Raw genomic sequence first — 19,304 nt, 5'->3', positions numbered from 1 at the left:
CAACAATAGCTGCTTTGTATTCAAACTTGAACCCAAACTTTCTATATTTATTTTTTGCCAGTTTAGATTGAGATGGGAATCGTGACATTAGACGGGAAAAGGATTCTCCCGCATTGTTCCCCGAAGGGCCTAGAAATGGAGGCCTAGGAGTAAGTGGAGGTCCTTAAGGAGTTAGCTTGTCTTGGTGAAGTCCAACTACCCAGAGGGAAACCATGTGTCCCAGCCGGACTATACTGCGCCCCTCACAACACCCAAGAGCATAATTTATTATTTTAGTAGCCACTTTGCTTACATTCGTGGCCAAATGATGAGCCTCGGCCCCATGATTCAGAATTATTGAAGAATTAAAGTTATATGTTCGAGTCAAGGTAGAGTACTATAAATTTTCATCTTTTATAAGAGCCTTCAAGAAGTGCCCACTCAGCATCCCTCCCCCCGTGCAACTGCCACAGTGTCGTCCTAAGCTTTGATTTCTTTAATTGTTTGTAAGTACTATTGGAAGGGAACGCTAAAATCTGATTTTTAGCCTTCAACACTCGAAAAAATATTCCATTCCATTCATTGAATATACGTTAAATGGAACGCTGTTCCATTTTGTGTTCCGTTCACAGCCTTGATAGTATTAATAAGTAATATTACATTAAAAGCGTAGCTATATATTTTTATTTCTATACGATAGCCAAAATGTCTTCATATAAGTAATAAAATGACCGATTTATAAATATTAGGTTTGGGATGTTACGCTAAGCCCACGGTTTGGTACGAACCGCTGTTCACCCTTCAAAGAACGCTGTTTAGTACGTTATAATAGTAAATTGTTTTTTAATAGATTTAATGTAGTTTTTCATTTTTTTTTTTTAATGTTTTTTCTTTAATAATTTATTTTCTGTACAAATATATATTTAAGTTCTATAATAAAACAAAGATTGATATAGAATACTATAATTCATTAATATATAATGCAAAAAAAATGAGCTGGTCTACATTTTCTGATAATAAACGAGACCGATTTTCAGTCACAATATCGCCAGCTGTTTACTTATTTTTCTTGATACGGATGTACCTGTAGTTGCGAGGTATTTGCAAAGCTGACTTGGAAACATCGGGAAAATTATATAATCAATACCACTTGGTTTTTGTAAATTGGGATGTATTTTATCATTTTATTTTGTGTAAGTAAATATTAGTGTTGAGACTCGGTCTAGCACCGAACTTTTTTTTCGGTTAGGTCTTAAATGATTTCTTCTATAGCCATTTGGACCGATTTTTCGGTCCTGACCTCGGTGTCAGACCATGGTCCGATTTTGATTTGGTCTCACTTTATAGACCGATTTTGGTTCGGTCTCACTTTATGGACCGATTTTTTCGGTCTCAATATATGTACGGATTTTTTTCGGTTTCATTTTTTATGAGATACTATTTTTTTTCTAGCTCAAATGTCGGCCATTTTTTGAAAAAAAATGAACAAAGGTAGAGGATAAGTTCTTGAACAAAATACTTTATTTATAGAAGAGACGTCGGGATCAAAATTAATCTGAGTTATCTCTGTTTAAAAACATCGTATAAAGTCATTGTACTTGAAAAAACATATGATATCATTTTCTAACACAATTTATCTGTAAAATCGGTCAAGGCAGTTTTTTTTTTTGGGTACCGAACAAGACCGAATTTTTCCTTTGGACATATCTAGAACGAACTTTTCCTCTGGACACATCTAGACCAAACTTTTCCTTTGGACCGATCTAGACGAATTTCTATATGAGACTAGTCCAGACAGAGCCTTTTTGTTGAACCGAATTAGTTCGGTCCAACAAGAAATATAAAAATCTCAGATCAGTCTAGGATTTATATACCAAAACTCAACACTAGTAAATATACAAATTATTTCTTACAGGTATTAAAGGATGTCTCAATATCTAAAATTATTAATTAAAAAAATATATAATAACCAAAATATTATTATATAAAAATGTTTAATACTGAACCGATGGTAAATACTTACCGAATCAATGGTCATTTTAACCTCATTTACATTGTCAGGTGAAATGATCGTGGGTAATTTGGTAATTAAACAATTCATTGCAATCAATTTGATCATTAAGGATTACATTATGATACAATTTCATTACAAATAATTTTGATAATCATGTGCACTTTCATTGAAATTTATATAGTATTCGGACAATCAAAATATTGAATGATTAGAAATTTTAATGAGAGACCCCATTTTATTTTGCAAAATATTTTGCAGGTAGACAGGTAGTGCCTAAGGAGATAAAAGTTACTGCTATCCTGAGCATCAAGGTCCCCTTCTAATATACTATAATACACCCTGTCCCACGGGTTATACAAGTGGAACGCTTGTCTACAAGGTGGGACATTACCCATCGCTTCCTTAAATATTAAGAATCCCTTATAATATTCTTTAAAACACCCTGGTCCACGGATTGTGCAAGGGAACTATGGTCCAAAACCTGGGTCAAAACTACCACCCCCAAATTCCTTGATTAAGAAATTCAATAGAAACACCCTTTCAACAAAAATAAACAATTAAGACATTTAAACATTTTTTATTTGTATACAGGGTGTCCACGATAAATTGGAACTACTTTAAACTTCATCCAGATCCATAACGTGGATATTCGGGGTTAAATCATACTAATATAAAAGGTTGCGTGAACAATACACTATAACTTCCACCACAATTGTTTTGAGAACAACCAATAGTCATCATGGGACAAGCAAGGAGAGACGCCATCCTCGAATTGGCTCGCGCGGGACACAAGCCCTCTGCTATCTACAAGCTTCTTAACTACCCCAAGACCACGGTGTACCGGGTCTTCTATGCCTGGGATGTTTAGGGGAAAGTCTGCCACAAGACTTACAACATGAAAATGACCGAATCTGCACTGCCCGCTTCCTTGAAGGCCTCCGGAAGTCCATCAAGGCTTCGCCGGGACTTCCGTGATGCCCCTGAGTGTTATCTGCAGCACCGGTGAGGTGATCCCCCCTTTCTTCTTCAATCCCAAGGAAAGGGTTAACGTAATAAGGTACTGCGAAGTCATGTAGGAGTTCGTCATCCCCTGGATGAAGGATACGGCCGCTAGGAGGGACTTCATATTCCAACAAGACTCAGCGACCGCACACATCGCCATGACGACTACTAACCTCTTCAACTCCCACGACATCACTTTCTGGGATCGCAACACCTGGCCCTCCAACTCAGCCGACCTCAATCCATGTGATTACTACTGGTAGTGGAAGTTGGAGAGGGAGGTGTGCAGGGTCAGAAACAAGAGCATTACGGCCCTGAAGGGCTCCATTACGAGGGAGTGGAATGCTGTCGATTCCGCAGAAGTCATCAGGGCATGCAAACCCTTTAGGAACAGGATGGAGAAGATGGTGGCTGCTGAGGGAGGACATGTTGAATAAATTTATTGTTTCATATCATGTCTAACTTTTTCATATTAACAAATACACTCCAAGTTCCATTTTTATCTAGCAGGTTGAATTTTAAGATAGTTCCAATTTATCGTGGATACCCTGTATTACAACAGAATATTCTGGAAGCAAAATTGCTTAAATGCAATATTTCCCAATATAAAATGGTTTAAGATCAAATGTCCTAAGGCAAAATAGTTTATGGCAACAGTACTGAGTGCCATGTTGAGTGAATCATAAAAGCTCAACGTGTCCAAACATTCTTCAAATTGTCGGGATTACCATGTTAATTTTGAACTTTATAACAATAAAAAAACAACCACGCTATAATTTTCATTTTAATTACTTTCATTAATTAATTATATTCTTTATTTTTTTTTGTTAAAAAGTATTATTTAAAAGTATGTATGTATATATTTCATAAAGAAGTTGTAAAAAAATTTACAAGGGCGGTATAAAAATTGTGTTTAAGGTATATATCTAACAATAAATTATAACTAATTTTAACTATTAAAATAATTATTATTTTAATTAACAATTCATAATGATATATAATAAAAATTAATTAGTAATGATTTGAATATATGTTTTTAAAATGGCGAAAATCTAACACGGCATTACCTCACACACACATACAAATTACCACTGTATTTTGTCGTCAGCTGTGGATGTTTTCCCTTCTTTTCTCCTCATGAGTGTTCGGAACGTTGATGGGTTGCATTACATACATATAATTTGTTCGTGTAGTTAAGTTGTGAACAATTCCTAACAATAGTTAAATATCAATTCCAAAGTTGGGAATAATTGGCAAAGTGCTACCAATTGATTTTGGGCCTTTTTTTCTGTTTTTAACGGAGAAAAGGTAAGGACGTGATAACTTTATGAATAAATATCAAGTCCATTGTGGATTAACAACATTATTGGTTCCAGCAACAACTACAACTTCATTCATTTGGGGTTGTCTCAGGCCGTAGTCCTGCTCTTCAATGTTATAGCCATGTGTGGGAGGCTGGGGATTTGTAATGTATTGCGTAGGCTGTGTGACAGCAGCAATGGGACCATTAGTATAAAAAGTTGCATTTGGATCAACGGGCTGTACTGAGACTCCTCCATTCATAACAGCTCCAGGTGCGATGACTGTTGGTACACTCACGACGGTAGGTGCAATTTGAACCCCAGGTGGAACGGTTAGATTATTTGCTATGATGGTTTGCTGCTGCTGCTGTTGCATAGACTGCTGAGGAATAGGCTGTGGGACTTGTTGGATTAGTTGTGGAGTGTTGGTCCCTATAACTTGGGGCTGATTCAATACAGTGATGGGTGCTTGTTGAGGAGCTGGTTGCGGAGGGAGCTTTCGCACTCCTCGTCCAAACTCTAATAAGGTTTCCAATGTGGTTGGTGTATTGCTCACCATTTGTTGAACATGGCGACTCATTAGACTATCTGGTAGGATCCGCCGTCTTATGGGAGGAACAACCGGTAACTTGGCACCCCGGGAAGTTCCCCCTCTAGATGTTTGATGTTGATGGTGAGAGTGAGGATGTAGGTTTTGAATGTTCCCATTCATATGATGTCCAGCACCGAATGTGTTGGTGAGTTTTGAAGCACTTTGAAGAATGGATGAAAAACTGAATGATCCTTTATTGTCGTCTCCTCGAGATGTGGTTTTAATATTGTCCATTCCTGGAGTTTTAGGTACTTGAGGTAACTTACGATTTCTTGTAGACAATGGAACTGGTTTCTGAGAAACAGGAAGAGCCTGAGCAGGTTGAGATAACTTTACTGCTTTTTGAGATTCTGGAGGAGGCTGTGGGAGTCTCCTCCCAGGACCAGCCATGCGCGACCAATTTCGTAAGTCTGATGCAGTTTTTTCAATGGAAAAATTACGAATACCAGAAAATTTTCTATCTAATGATCTGTTTTGATATGGAGGGAATTCAGGGATTTTAGCTTTTCGTTCAGGACTAGGGCTTCTCATTCTTCGAAGTACTCTTCTATCGTCATGAATCTCTTCATGTCGTGTCGAAGGCCTATTATACTGGGCATAGCTATCAGCAACTACTTCTCGATTGCTACCACCATGATGGTGATGCTGTTTCTGTGGCAGTGGAGGCTGCTTTGGCTGTTGTAACTGAGATTGTGATCGATGTGTACGGGGCTGCTGCCACTGGTCTTGTCGAGAAAACCAATCATCCCTGTACCAATTACTATCACTCTTTAAATGTGGCACACTTTTATGATGTCTTCTTCCCTGCATTATGCCCCCTCTTCCACGATTGTCCATAGTGTGAACGTCATATCCATGCCTTTACACAAAAAAAAAAAATTATCAATAAGAAATGAACGATATCTAATTGATACGTCAATAACACTTACGGATAATGTCTAGGATTTTCTGCAGGACTCTTTACGGAGGGAGATCTGGAGTCCCACCTCCCAAAGTATTCATTGGCATCTGGAGATTGAACTGATTCATTGTAGGAAGAGTGAGCTGACTCATTATCTACCATAATTGTTGCACGTCGACCATCCTAGTTACATTAAAAGGTAATCAATATACAACGTAGAGCAGCATTTATACGAGTGATACAAATAATCTACGCTAATTAACTAATTACTATCAAATATACATTGTTATCTACAAAAATGACCCATGATCCTTTTAAAATGAGTGGGCCACAAAAGTCAAAGTAGGTAAATAGATAGAGTCGCCAAAGGATTAAAAGTATGTCTATCGAGCATGTGATAGTCGATAAGCATACTTGTACTTAAAGTGAGCGTTTTCCCTTGGGGACTTCACTATCAAAGTCGGCCATTTTGTTACGAGACGACAACAACCCAAAAAACAATGCTTTTTCTATGTATAGAGGTGTAAAAATAATGAAAAATAATTGCGCGTCAAATAATAATGTAAATATCAGTTGGCAACACGCTTTTTCTACAGTCTGAATTTGATTATTTTTTATTTACTTAACCCTGTTCCCCTCAAATGTTCCATGCTCAACTGTCAACCAAACAAAAACTAGAATATCGTCATTTACAAGTGTAATGCTTAGGGTTGTAATAAACGTCGATATATAATTGAGTTTAAGGGGGAAAAAAATAAAAATAAATGGTAGTTGGTGATAGTAATTTGATCTGTTCGATCACAATCCGCAAGCGCGTAGTACTCTAGTAAATAGTCAACAATATCATTATATATGATCCAATTTCATGACGCCGTCCCTCGTAAAAGGAGGATCGAGTCTATGGAACAAACATACTTCTAACTAGATAATCCGTCTCAAAAATTGTTCGAATTTGGATTCTGAATTCCACGAAGGATAATGGGAGGAGAATTCATCCAAGGAAAACTCCCTTACCACATAAGGGAGTTGAGTGGACTCTTCCTAAGGAATGAGATACCAGGATCAAAACAATAAACTGATCCATTCACAATGAGTAGACCATTTTGATATTTTCAAAATGGGTCCACTTACAAAATATAAAATTGAACAGAAATCCTTGGAGATTCATATTTTTTAAAAATATCTTTTTTTTAAATTATACATCGAGAATTTTTCTATGATATTCCTCAAATTTTTACCGTTGGTGCTGCTGTGAATAACATAACAGTCTCTACATCACAACCAAACATCCGAACAATGTCTCAGATTCAGTGAGACATGTCTTCAGAACGAAAACTCCAGTGTCCAGCACAGGCAGATTCTACCCTCTTATTTTTGTGGAGAGGAAGGAGCGGGTGAATGTAGATGCTTACATCAAACTACGTGTCCAGATGCGAATCCCTTGGACTACTCTGTCTAGGGACGTCTGGAGGAGAGGGCTTGTGCTACTTTTTACAGGAGTTTCCAGTCTTTAGAGGCTTCCCTCAAAAAGGTGCGGACCAAAACTTTCCAGACTTTTGGAAAATCAACATGTGGGCGCCCTACGTATCCAGACGCGAATCCCTTGGACTACTCTATCTAGGGACGTCCGGAGGAGAGGGCTTGTGCTAATTTTTACAGGACTTTCCAGTCTTTAGAGGCTTTCAACAAAAAGGTGTGGATCTAGCTCGAGTCTGACTCCATAGTCAAGGCACAAAAAGGATTTTGGTCTTATATTGAGGTAGTTATTAGAGCCGAGGGCTCATATATAGAATAAAAGTTGTGCCAATCACTATTTTCAAATGATTTTGTTAAATAAATACCCTAACAAAACCTCTCGTTTAAATTTTACTTTTGAAAAAATAGAAAATAATCAAATGTGAGCCACTGGGTAAGATCAACCCTGCGTATATATGTGAGAGCACAAGGTCTCAAGTATAAATTGTTAGGGAGAACCTTCCATTCACCATTATGTCGCAGAATATAACAGGTTTTAAAGAAACATTTAAAATTAGGAATCAAACATGCAGTAAGTTCATTATTTTTCTCACCTTCTTTTTTTTATTATCGTACGTAATAGGATCGGCCAAGTCGTCTTCCTTTAAATGTGGAATGCTGAGACCCATGATTCTTTGAAGCAAAGACCCTTTCTAAATAATAATAATTATGCATTTATAAATACATTGTTATTAGTGATGATTAATTAATTATACAAGTGAATTCATTTAATATAATAATACATGTAGACAGTGAGCCATTTGGCACTTCAAAAACAATAAATAATATTTATAATACTACGGATGTCCCTGTATGTAGGCCCGATTCCCCAACGCAGACAACCGTAGTTGTAGATTTCCCCTCTATCCTAAGTGGAAATGTGTTGTGTAAATGCCCCTAAAGAAGTGGTCCTCAACCCCAGGGACGTAGACCAGTACCGGTCCGTGGATTCATCAGTATCTGGCCGCATAAGAATGAATTAGTTATTTCTGTTTTATTTATTATCTAAGCCTGGCACGATAATAAATAGCACCATAGTACTATTTCATCTACAATGGGTAGGCAAAGAAGAAAATATTAATTATAAATGCAAATTACAAAAGATAATTAATTGTGTGGGATAGTTGTTTTGATTTTTGGGTTGATAATTTTTAATTGAATCATTGGATTCACGGACAACAAGCTACAATACTTATTACAAATTCCAAGCGTTCTTTAGTTGTTTGCCTCCATAATAAATATTTTATCATTCTTCTACCAACTATATTACAGTCCCGGTCTAAGTCTAGTGGTCTTTTATTTTAAAATGACTATTTGCACCAAAATTGAGTCCGACTAGGAAAATGAGTAAGAAACAGGCGTCTTTCAAAAGTTTCTTTGAGGGTTTCTGCTGTGATAGCCACCAAAAAACAATTAGAGTGGACATAAGCAACATACTTTGGGTAGTTCATTACTACAGAAGCGCCCGGAGGGTGTGGGCTGGAGGGGCTTTAGTCCCTCCCCCCAAATTAATAAACTTTTGCTTATTACTAGAAAATTAAAGTTAAATCAAAAAAAAAAAAAAAAAAGTTTAAGTTAATTTTTCAACAGATAATTCTAAAAAATTAAATTTTCTGTATATAGTTATGGATTTTTGAATTTTTTTAGTGAAAAGCTGTGGATTTTTGACCTTTTTTGTGAGAATAGCTATGAATTTTTGTTCAAAAAATTTAATTATTTGTAAATAACTATGAATTTTTAATTTTTTTTTGGAAAAAAATATTTGAAAATGAAAAAAAAAGATTAATTTTTGGAATTTTTTGAAAAAAATTCCAAAATCCAAGCCCCTTCCAAAACATAATCCTTTTGATGCCCCTGTATCAACAGATTGGACCATTTCGCATAGAGAAACAAGCTGAGGGCTACTATTGATTTAGCTTTACGAACTGTTTTTGATTTTATAATTGCCTTATATTTTTTGGAGTGTTTTATTTATGTTGGATCAAGTGGCTAAGAGAGTCTATGAGTACATATGAGTTTCAATCCCCCCCCTTCCGGAGTCTGCAGTAAAATTGTCAAGTGTTGACCGGTTCTCTAGTACATAATAGTGCTTACCTTCAAGTTTCCATTTTTATCATTTTTTAGCTGGTCCATGTTTTAAAATCATGTCTACACCCCTTAAGGATCAGAGATAATTAAACTATTGATTGTGTGCTCTAAATTTCGTCTATTTTACAGTAATACTTATTTGCACTATTTTCCAGATAATTAATTACACTAATTACGTACTATGGTCTGTAACATATATCCATACATATATGACATTTAGAGATGTGAATAACGTCAAAATCCCGGTAAGTGTAAAAAAAACAACACTTGAGTGAATGTTATAAAAAAAATGTAATAACTTTGTTGCATAGTTCTAAGGACTAACGGTCTTTAGAACCCGTCCAAAGGACCGGGAGGACCGGTCACAATACTGGACTAAACCGAACAAATAAATCCCTGGACAATACCAATAATTACGTCAATCACGACCTATAAATGGATGTGTTTGTGCATTAAATAGTATCGAGATAACTACACTATCTGTGTTGGCATGGCCGTCATTTTATGGACAGCCTTTCTAAATTAAAAGTAATAAGGTAAATAATAATAAAAATACTGATTTCGACTTTGAAGAAGCCTCTTCCTTCTTAGTTTCCACGGGCTCAGAACTCTTTTCTTCGAAAAATTCTATTAAATTTGAACTTGCTTCAACTATTTGAGAGATACTCTTTTTTCGAGGAGCCTTCGGCTATCAATGGGATAAATTTTAACAATTTCATTATTTATCATCAAGCAATAATCAAGGGGGGCGAAACGATGGAAAAAGTTTTCACGTTTTTTATTTTTTGAAACTCTTTAATAACCTATTTTTATATGAAAGACATTTCCTGATGGTTTGTATAAAAAAAAAAAAATTAATAAAAAAATTATTAGTATTATTTTCTATATATAAATAAAAAGGTAATCCTACAAAAATTATCAATATATTTTGTAATGCGGTATGATGTTACGAAAGAAAATATTAAAAGAATGCCATCTGTGGTATCTACAAAGCGACATCTTGCGAGAGAAAAAGTTTTTCGTAGCCACGGAAATCTTTGGAAGCTACCAAAGTGTGTTTCGTACTTTGTTTTATAGCTTCAATTTCCACCACCTCACACATCTCAAATGATAATGATCTTTAATTTTATATTATATAATTAACAGATACATTTTTCCGACGTTTCAAAATATATCACTAACAAAAGTAAAGTGTTCAAGGATCACGTTTTGATCCCCTTTCTATTGCTCAGCAGACCTTATTAGTACATTTATTAAATATATTTTCAGAGACGTCCACAGGTGAAGAATTGCTTGATGTTATGTAGCCCCCCTTATGAAAGAAATTTTGAAAAGTTAAAAACTTTAACGACAAAAACTGAGAATAAAATAACTTTGAAGAATTTTTTTTCTAAAAAAAATCTAACAAATTATCCAGTTGAGAAAAATTTTATTCAAAAATAAATAAAAATACCCCCTCCAAATATAATCCTGCGGACCCCCCTGATTTAGTATGTAAAGAGTTGAAAGATTAATATTTTTATAAGCTACTATGTAGACAGCTGATATTACCTGTGCATCATTCATCGGCATTTTTCCAAATTTTGTGGCCTTCCAATTTTCTAGGATCAAAAGCCCACCATAAATTTTCCCAACTGTGAGTCTTCCCTTTCCAATTTCTATTTTAAGTAAATAAATAAATGAATTAATACCAATTCCTATTACTAAATATTAGGGCTAGTTAGGTATGTTTGTACCCTCAGGACGGTACGTATATATATAATCACATATTAAATATTTTGATATTATAAAATTTTGGTTATTTTTTTAAAAGAAATATATTAAATTTATAGATTTAGATAGTGATGTAAGATTTTAATCCATAAACATCTTTTTATATAAGAAATCATTTAAGGATTTGTTTAAGACAGGATTGGACCGAATAAGTAAGGATTACCATAAGCCTACTTATTTATAAATAAATAATTGTGTCCCTTCCACTCTAGTCTCTGTCCGGTCCAGTTCAGTCCTGCATATCATTTTAAAGGCTTATAAATTTTGGTTCCAAGGAATGATAAGAGCGGTCCTAAGACTAGTCTGGACCAAATAAATAAAGATTGACACAAGCCTACTTATTTAGGAGTAAAAACTGAAGACCAGTCCAGTTCAGGCCTGCATATCAGTCCTAAAACTTATAAAGTTCGCTCCTTGATGACAATATTCATATGGTTAATCCCGATGACCTTGTTTGATACATAGAATTGGATTTGTGTTTATTTCCTTCCACTAAAACAGCTTGTAGTTAGTCTAATAAAACGTATCGACAGCTAAGCATCTCTTCCCCCGAATATTATTTAAATTTTTACAATGACCATGTCATTTTCCGTGTTTTTTTTAACACTTAGATACTTTAGAATTTACAAATCTACATAAATGTATGGCTTTACCTTCTCGAGGTGGAACAATCAGATCTATTTTTTCTTTTCCATCATATGGCCACACTTTCATTATAGTTTGTCGTAATTCCAAATCCGCCTGATCCATTTCTTCAGCTGCTCGCATTTTGATACTCAAATTCTCTCGAATTAAGGCAAAGAGTGTTGTTGTGAAGTGAACCATTCCTTCATCGTCTATGGGTTGATTCATTCGAATTAGTTTTTTAAAGGCCAACCGATCTGGACATTTGGAACCGAATCCAAGTGGTGGATCCATGTTTTTTAGCATGTCATACATTTCAGTATAATAAATTCGCCCTCTATTTAATTGAGAATAAAATAATTATATGTTATATAGTCGCCTATATTTGAATAATCACATCTATGACCGTCACGGGTTCAGAATGTATTCATTTTGGAAGGAACCATGGGGTATTTGATTTCTAAGAATAAGTTTTAATCCTCAAAATTTAACATTTATCCTTTTCAAAATAAAAAAGTTGCGTGGACAGCAATGTTTCTTGTTCGTAGGAGAGATAATGCTGCGATAAACAGGTGGTACCCCTGATATAATTATGAATAAATACATTTTGCGAATACATTGTGACATTCTCCTTAAACTAAAAATCAAGTACATTTCAAATCATGAAACTTCTTTTTTTTTGACGGGCTCTTAAAGGGTCATATTCACCCGGCCTCCAATATGTTTTTTTCGGGTAACCAATTAATGCTGAGTCATCCATAAAAAAATGGATACATCGTCTAAGTTTACCTGCACGTCCCACTGTTTATTTTATATCTTAAATTGGAGACTGCGTCAGCAGAAAATTGACATAAATTATTTGCAACCTTTAAAAAAAAATTGTTTTGGCTACTTGAATGATAAATTATTAGAGTAGGAAGGGATTTCGACTTTTTCTAGATATTCGGACAATTATCACATAGGAGGATCATGAAAGTAGATAGAAGGGCTCATTACGTGGAGGAGGTTGTGGGTTTGTTTCTTATGGAATATGACAGTGGGACTGGGTGTATCTGCTCAAAGTCGATCTTTGGACTCAGGGATGTATCCGAAGGAGATCCTTATATAAGCCAATTGTACTATTTTCATTTATCTACCATAAATCATTACGGAATATTTATTTTGATGAATACATTCAGGGGCGTCCGCTACATCCCCCACTTCTTTGGAAAATCCCCCCAAATTAATTAAAGCATCTTTTAAATTAAAAAAATTCAATTTTTCTTTATAAAAAAAAAGTCATTGAAGTAAAAAAAAAAAGTTTAAGGACTTTTTTGAAAAAAAAAACAACCACTGACCTTCTACCGCAGTTGAAGTGTACAAATACGTCTCTTCCGGGATTTTTCTATTGAACATCAATGAACTCGCATAATCAGTGAATTCTCCAAATAATGTAATTATTTTTAAGGCTTAGTTTTGAGTCTGTAATCATGTCTATTGTTCAAACTTAATTATTTGTTATAATTAAATAGGACTTTATCGATCATAATTAATTGAGTAAGTTTCCACGTAGTATTAAAAAATCATCGGGGATTACCCACTAAATTTCTACTTATATTATTTAAAAGTTTATAAGGGACATACATTGAAAGAAGTAGTAATTGTTCTGAAATGATTCATGGTTTTCCCTTGGCTAATTAATTTTTTTATAACTAAAAGGTTGTGATAATTTAATATCAAGTTTCCACTAACGTAGTCTCCAATTTCGAGATAGAATGTTCCCAAGAAAATCATGAGGGTTCCCAATGATAAACGGTGATTACAGTATTAGAGTTGTCAGCAGGACTATATATTGGGGAGGACTTGGTTTTTGGATTTTTTTGAAAAAAAAAAAAAAAAAAAAAAAAATACAAAAATTAAATTTAAAAATTTTTTTTTTTTTTTTTTTCTTGATATTTTGGAAATTTGAATTTCAAAAATCCATTGCGATTTTCATGAAATTTCAACAATTCATAGTTGCTAACAAGAAATTAATTTTTCGGGGAAAAAAATATCAAAAATCCATTACTATTTTCATAAAATTTCAATAATCCATAGTTCCTTACGATAAATTTTTTTTTTGGAGAAAAAAAAATCAAAAATTAAGTATCAAGCATTAAATTTTCTGCAGTAAAAATTTCAAAAATCCACAGTTATTCACAGAAAATGTAATTTTTGTGAAAATTTTTTTTGGGAAATTAAATTAAATTTTAATAATTAAATTTTTTAGTTAAAACAAAAATTCTTTAACTTTTTTTTTTTTTTTTTGAGGGGAGGGCTACATCCCGTCTAGCCCACCCCCTGCAGACGGCCCTGGGTACACTCTTATAAATAACTTTTCCCATGACATGCTCCAAAATGAACACATTCTAATGTGTGAAGTATAGATTTTCATTGAAATAATTCATCACTCACTCTGCGCTGGGATCATATTCCGCCCAAATTCGTATAAACTCATCCAGATGATGAGCTCCTAAAATTGAAGAATCTCTTGTCAGATAGTCAAAATTGTCCATGATGACAGCAACGAAGAGATTCAACATTAGAAAACTGCATAAAAATATAAATGATACGAAATAAACATAGGACATGGATGAGCCACAAGTCTTTTCCGGATCAAGGATCTTTCCACTCGTCAAATTATATTTATGATTACGTTCATCACATCTTTTCCCTGCTTCACAGGCCAACATGATACTCGGCCAGGCCTCCCCTGTAGCACATCGGAATAGTACCATGATACCAGCAGCAAAGGTTTGAAAGTTGACATGTCGATTGTACTCCGTTTCTGGATTGAATTCAATGTTACCAAAAATCTATATTAAAAAATATATATATTTAATGCAGGGCAGTGCCTTTAACAAATCCAGGACTTACTTGCATGCCAATGATGGTGTAAATGAAGAACAACATGGCTATGAGCAAAATGACATATGGTAGAGCCTTGAAGCTCTGAACAAAAGTCCATAGTAAGATACGAATGGTGTAGCCTTGTCTTAAGAGTTTCACTAGGCGGGCAGCTCGAAAAAGTCGGAGAAATCCGACATTGATGAAATTTTTCTAAAATAAATGGCGTATTACTTATTCAATTAACGAAAATGATATTTTTAACAAAATATATCTTGTGTACAAGTTAGAATTTGGTACAAGTAGTCACTTGTCCAATTACAGATTGATTAATTATTCATTTAAGGTTTGAATATAATTGAATGTATAATGAAAGGAACTCCACTTCTCAGTAGATAAATAATAAGGACAACAGTTACGGAACCGAAAATTCATTTCTCAGAATAACAATTTAATAAAAAAAACCAGACCAGCTAAACAATACACACGAATTACATTAATAATGTTCTATATAAAGCCCTTTATACATCCTTTAAACAGGATCCTAAAAGAAAACCCCATTTCCTGACCCTCCAGATAATCTGTCTGCTGGTTGAGAGTATGTGAAGGATGTTTTATCTGACTTGTACGTACAAGAAAAGGCATCACCTTTCTTTTGACTTCCAGGATTTGTTGAAGGGTTATAGTTATCAGTCCTTCTTGGATTCAAAGAAGAATTAGGGATTGAGATTGGAGGCATTCTTGCCAATGACCTTGTTTATTTCCTTCTTCCCCACCTCCCTTGTTACAGCTGATTATAGCGGATCTCCTCCAAAACATTCAAAAAAAAAAAAAAAAATCAGGCCTAACATGTTGATTTTCAGTTTTTTTACATTCCCGATTTTCATCACTGGTCAAGTGCTTCAGTTATTGATCTTGTTATACAAAACCCATGATAAATCCAGAAAAAACGGTATCCTAATATGAAAGCCTGTTTCCTGAACCTTCAGACTCTTACATATGTTCAACATGTTGGTGACCGGCACAGACTAAAAGGGCGACCACCTTTCTTTTGGCTCCCATTTTCAATTTGAAAATATTTCATCTGACCTAAAATGACTAAATACTCTCTAAAACTATCGTGTCAAAAAGTTAAAACCGGATATTTACAAAAAAAAAACCTACGAAACCTCTTAAATATATCCTTTTCACAATACAGCACAACAACTTGTACACAATATAACATTTATATATTTAAGAAATTAACTCTTACAGCGAATTCGACCATTAATGCGTCCACGATACTTCCAACCACCGTCACGAAATCAAAGATGTTCCACGCGTCTTTGAAGTAACTCTAGAAAAATACAAATCTTCATTAATAAGAGATCATTGGCATACGTACGCCTAAATGGGGAGGCTGAAATATCAAACTACATGACTCATACAATTGTTAATCTAACTATAAAGGAACTTTGAATAATAAGCTATAATTAATTATTTTATGGGAAAAACATATTTTTGGATTAAATATATGGATACAAATCATTCTCACAAACAGGATTCTTGGAGCAACATACAATTAAATATACATTATCTAGCGACAAAACGCTTACAAATTTGGGTTAAAATAGAATAGCCTACATAAGGTAAAAAGGGCTCCCGGTGCTTTCCCCTTAAACTACTTTCCCACAGGATATTTTGTCTCATACCATTTCGCCTTAAAGGCATTTTGCCACAAGGATATTTTCCCTTAATATATAAATAAACTAGAATAAACACTCAGTCGACCGCAACACGTACATTTTAAATCAACTGATTTTACGTATCTCAATTTGATACAAAAGTATGGGGGATTTTACATTTTTTACGTTTATTGTAAGATTGACCTTTGACCTTAACATCTCCAAATTTAATGGCCTCTTACTGTGAACATATATAATCTTCCTACCAATTTGGATCAAAATTGATCCGTAAGTTTGACCATAATCGTACTTACAAACAGATAAATACACAAACCGAGGTCAAGAAATAATCTCCATTCAACTTCTTTGCGGATATAATTAGTTTTATTCCCCGTTGTTGTTTATTTTGGTTGGAAAGGATGTTCCCATTGAACTTTTTAATCTAAATATCTATTGTGTATTACTGTAAAATGCATTAAATGTTTTTTTTAAAAAGGAATATTGCACTTTTTCCACTCAAACCATTGTATATTTTACTAATTTTATTACCTATTTACCTGGTTCGAACTCATGAGATATTGATATTTTAATAGTATTTATGCATTCGCCATAATGCCATCATTTTTCGAACAGAAAACAACCATTTAATACGTTTTGTAGTAATACAGATAACATATTTTGTTTAAAACATTGGAAAAGGAACATCAATTTCTGCTGGAATGATGATGAATTACCTATGCTTTTGACTCATAGTATGGTTGTTTGTCAGTCCATGAGTCGTTTCCGATAAGAATAGTCCATCATGTCTAATCGTAATAGATAATGGAGATGGGGACTTTTCCATTTGAATCGTTGTTGTATTTGTATACTTGTATTCTTCTTGATATACTGGTTTTATAATCCATTTTACTGGTTCGAACTCATAACATAGTGAGACTTGTAAAAGTACCAAGGTATCCATTCATCATTTTTACAAAGAAAAAATAACTATTAAAGACGTTTTATTTTTAAAAATATCAAAAGGAACATTAATTTCTACGATCAATAATCAAAAATAACGTATAGACCTCATTTATTTATATGCCAAGGGGAAATATACTTGAGGCGAAATGGTGTTAAGGCGAAATGGTTTAAGACAAAATGTCTCGAGACAAAATTGTGCAAGGCAAAAGTACCCAGCGCCAATAAAAAGGACTGGGAAGATACAGAAAAATAAACAAAAACAAGGAGGAAAATTAAAAAATCTATTGAGACATTAATAGGAATTCTAATTCTACAAGAAATTCAACCTACTTAATATATATACGACGATACTCTAAGTACAATATTAAGGTGCATGCAGGCCTGTATATCTTATTTGTCAGTCATAATAATCATTTGTATACTCAAGAATATTATCTACACAATCGTAACAAAAGCTCGGAATTTGGTGCAATATAATATCATTCACCCTTTAATCCTTTCCGCACCATAAGGTCCCTGATGCATTATGAATACTTTTTGTGGGAATTTTTTATTGAATTGTACATCAAAAAAAAAATTTATTTGGCGAAAATTACATTAATTTAATTTCATTGATTTACAATTAAAATAATTACAAAACTATTTGATCTATTCAGTTTAAATTTTCAGGGAAGATAGATTTTAATAGATATAATGGAATGAAAAATTGGAACCAATGCATTAAAAAACTTTGGGAAATAGCCTTAGTATGTATGATTCAATTTAACTTTCAAAAATGAGCAAAAGATAAAATCACCCTAAATTAGTGGTGAATGCAAAAAATAAAGTTTCAATATAAAATTAAAACTCAAAAAATAAAGTTGTATAGAAATAAATATCCTTTTAATTTATATATGAGCCCTTTTGCTTGGTTTGATGAAAATAAGTAGGGGATCAAACAAAAAGGGGAACCATGTCTCGATGGGGACAAAAAAATACGTAAAGTGTGTGCTATCAACTCTGCAACAGTGTCAGTGGTAAGAGGACTGCAGGGATAATTGGCATAATCTCAATCAAGATTAATAGAAATACAAGGTTACACCATAACGCATGTACGGTTGATGTATGACTTCCACGTTGCTTTTTAATATTGACGTCATAATGTAGGAGGTGTTGCAGGCTTTCTCAAAATCTGGGTGTCTTGCCCAGCAGTCAGTACGATACATCAAACTGAAAATTCTAACAATAGTGACGTCCTATACTATGATATGTTGCGTCCTTTGGCAAAATCTGCCTGTCTTGCCGAGCAGTCGGTACGATATTTCCAATTGAAAATTCGAGCAAGCCTGATTGCATGATGGTCTAACCTTGTATTTCTATTAACCTTGCAACTCCATATGGTCTGCTTAGAATATCAATAAGTGCATTATAGCCCCAGCCAATAAGAGCCAAAAACTTTTGTAGCAAGCATATGGTTGACTTCTGGCTCACTTACATTTATAGCTCCTTCAGATCTAACCTCAAACCTTTGGACTTTGCAGTTTATGGCGTCTTGGAGAATAATTTCGGTCATATATCTCATCCCAATTTGAATTTGCTCTGAGCTGCAATAATGGCAGTCTGCTACGCCGTTGGTAAAACCTTTATCCTCAAGAGCCGCACTGTCACTGCCTCTAGACAAAGTTTTGGAGGCATGGTCTTTTCAATAATCCTAAAACTGTCATTTCTATCTTCATATCCTATGGATATTAATTTTGCAGACACTCCTCTGTACAACATTAAACTAAAAATAATTTACTTTATTTTACAGATTTTAAAATCAAAACAGTTCCATAAAGGACCATTTTTTGGGCATTGAATGGTAAATCTCTTGTTCCGTTGAATAAAAGAATATGTAAAATATCCTATGGACCAAATTCCAAACTTTTGCCATTACACACTTCACTCTTGTATACATATTTCAACTGGGATCTCAAGCTTTAAAATAAATACTGAATACATGAAAGACAATGCGCGAAAAGTTAATGTACTTGAGATAAAATAT

At 34.1% G+C, this 19,304-nt stretch overlaps 1 protein-coding gene across 12 annotated transcripts in view; it reads right to left on the bottom strand.

The window, feature by feature from the left end:
- Positions 1-3,777: 3,777 nt before the first annotated feature.
- The window catches only part of LOC121130161 (voltage-dependent calcium channel type A subunit alpha-1), a 90,764-nt gene continuing 75,237 nt past the window's right edge, over positions 3,778-19,304 (bottom strand). For 11 of the 12 annotated variants that reach the window (XM_040725910.2, XM_040725906.2, XM_040725905.2 and 8 more), the window contains 8 exons: positions 15,907-15,990; positions 14,685-14,867; positions 14,223-14,623; positions 11,819-12,126; positions 10,944-11,050; positions 9,949-10,080; positions 5,818-5,972; positions 3,778-5,747 (listed from right to left, as the gene is read on the bottom strand). In XM_040725910.2, the coding sequence (XP_040581844.1) occupies positions 4,334-5,747; positions 5,818-5,972; positions 9,949-10,080; positions 10,944-11,050; positions 11,819-12,126; positions 14,223-14,623; positions 14,685-14,867; positions 15,907-15,990 (2,784 nt within the window). In that variant the 3' untranslated portion in view covers positions 3,778-4,333. Of the gene's footprint in view, positions 5,748-5,817; positions 5,973-7,858; positions 7,958-9,948; positions 10,081-10,943; positions 11,051-11,818; positions 12,127-14,222; positions 14,624-14,684; positions 14,868-15,906; positions 15,991-19,304 lie in introns of all 12 variants that reach the window. The other variant, XM_040725909.2, reaches the window with a different exon arrangement.

The sequence above is a fragment of the Lepeophtheirus salmonis genome, chromosome Z, assembly GCF_016086655.4.
Source record: "Lepeophtheirus salmonis chromosome Z, UVic_Lsal_1.4, whole genome shotgun sequence".
Taxonomy (NCBI): Eukaryota; Metazoa; Arthropoda; class Copepoda; order Siphonostomatoida; family Caligidae; genus Lepeophtheirus; species Lepeophtheirus salmonis.
The sequence above is the reverse complement of the archived record's forward strand: the minus strand, read 5'-3'. Positions and strand labels throughout refer to the sequence as shown.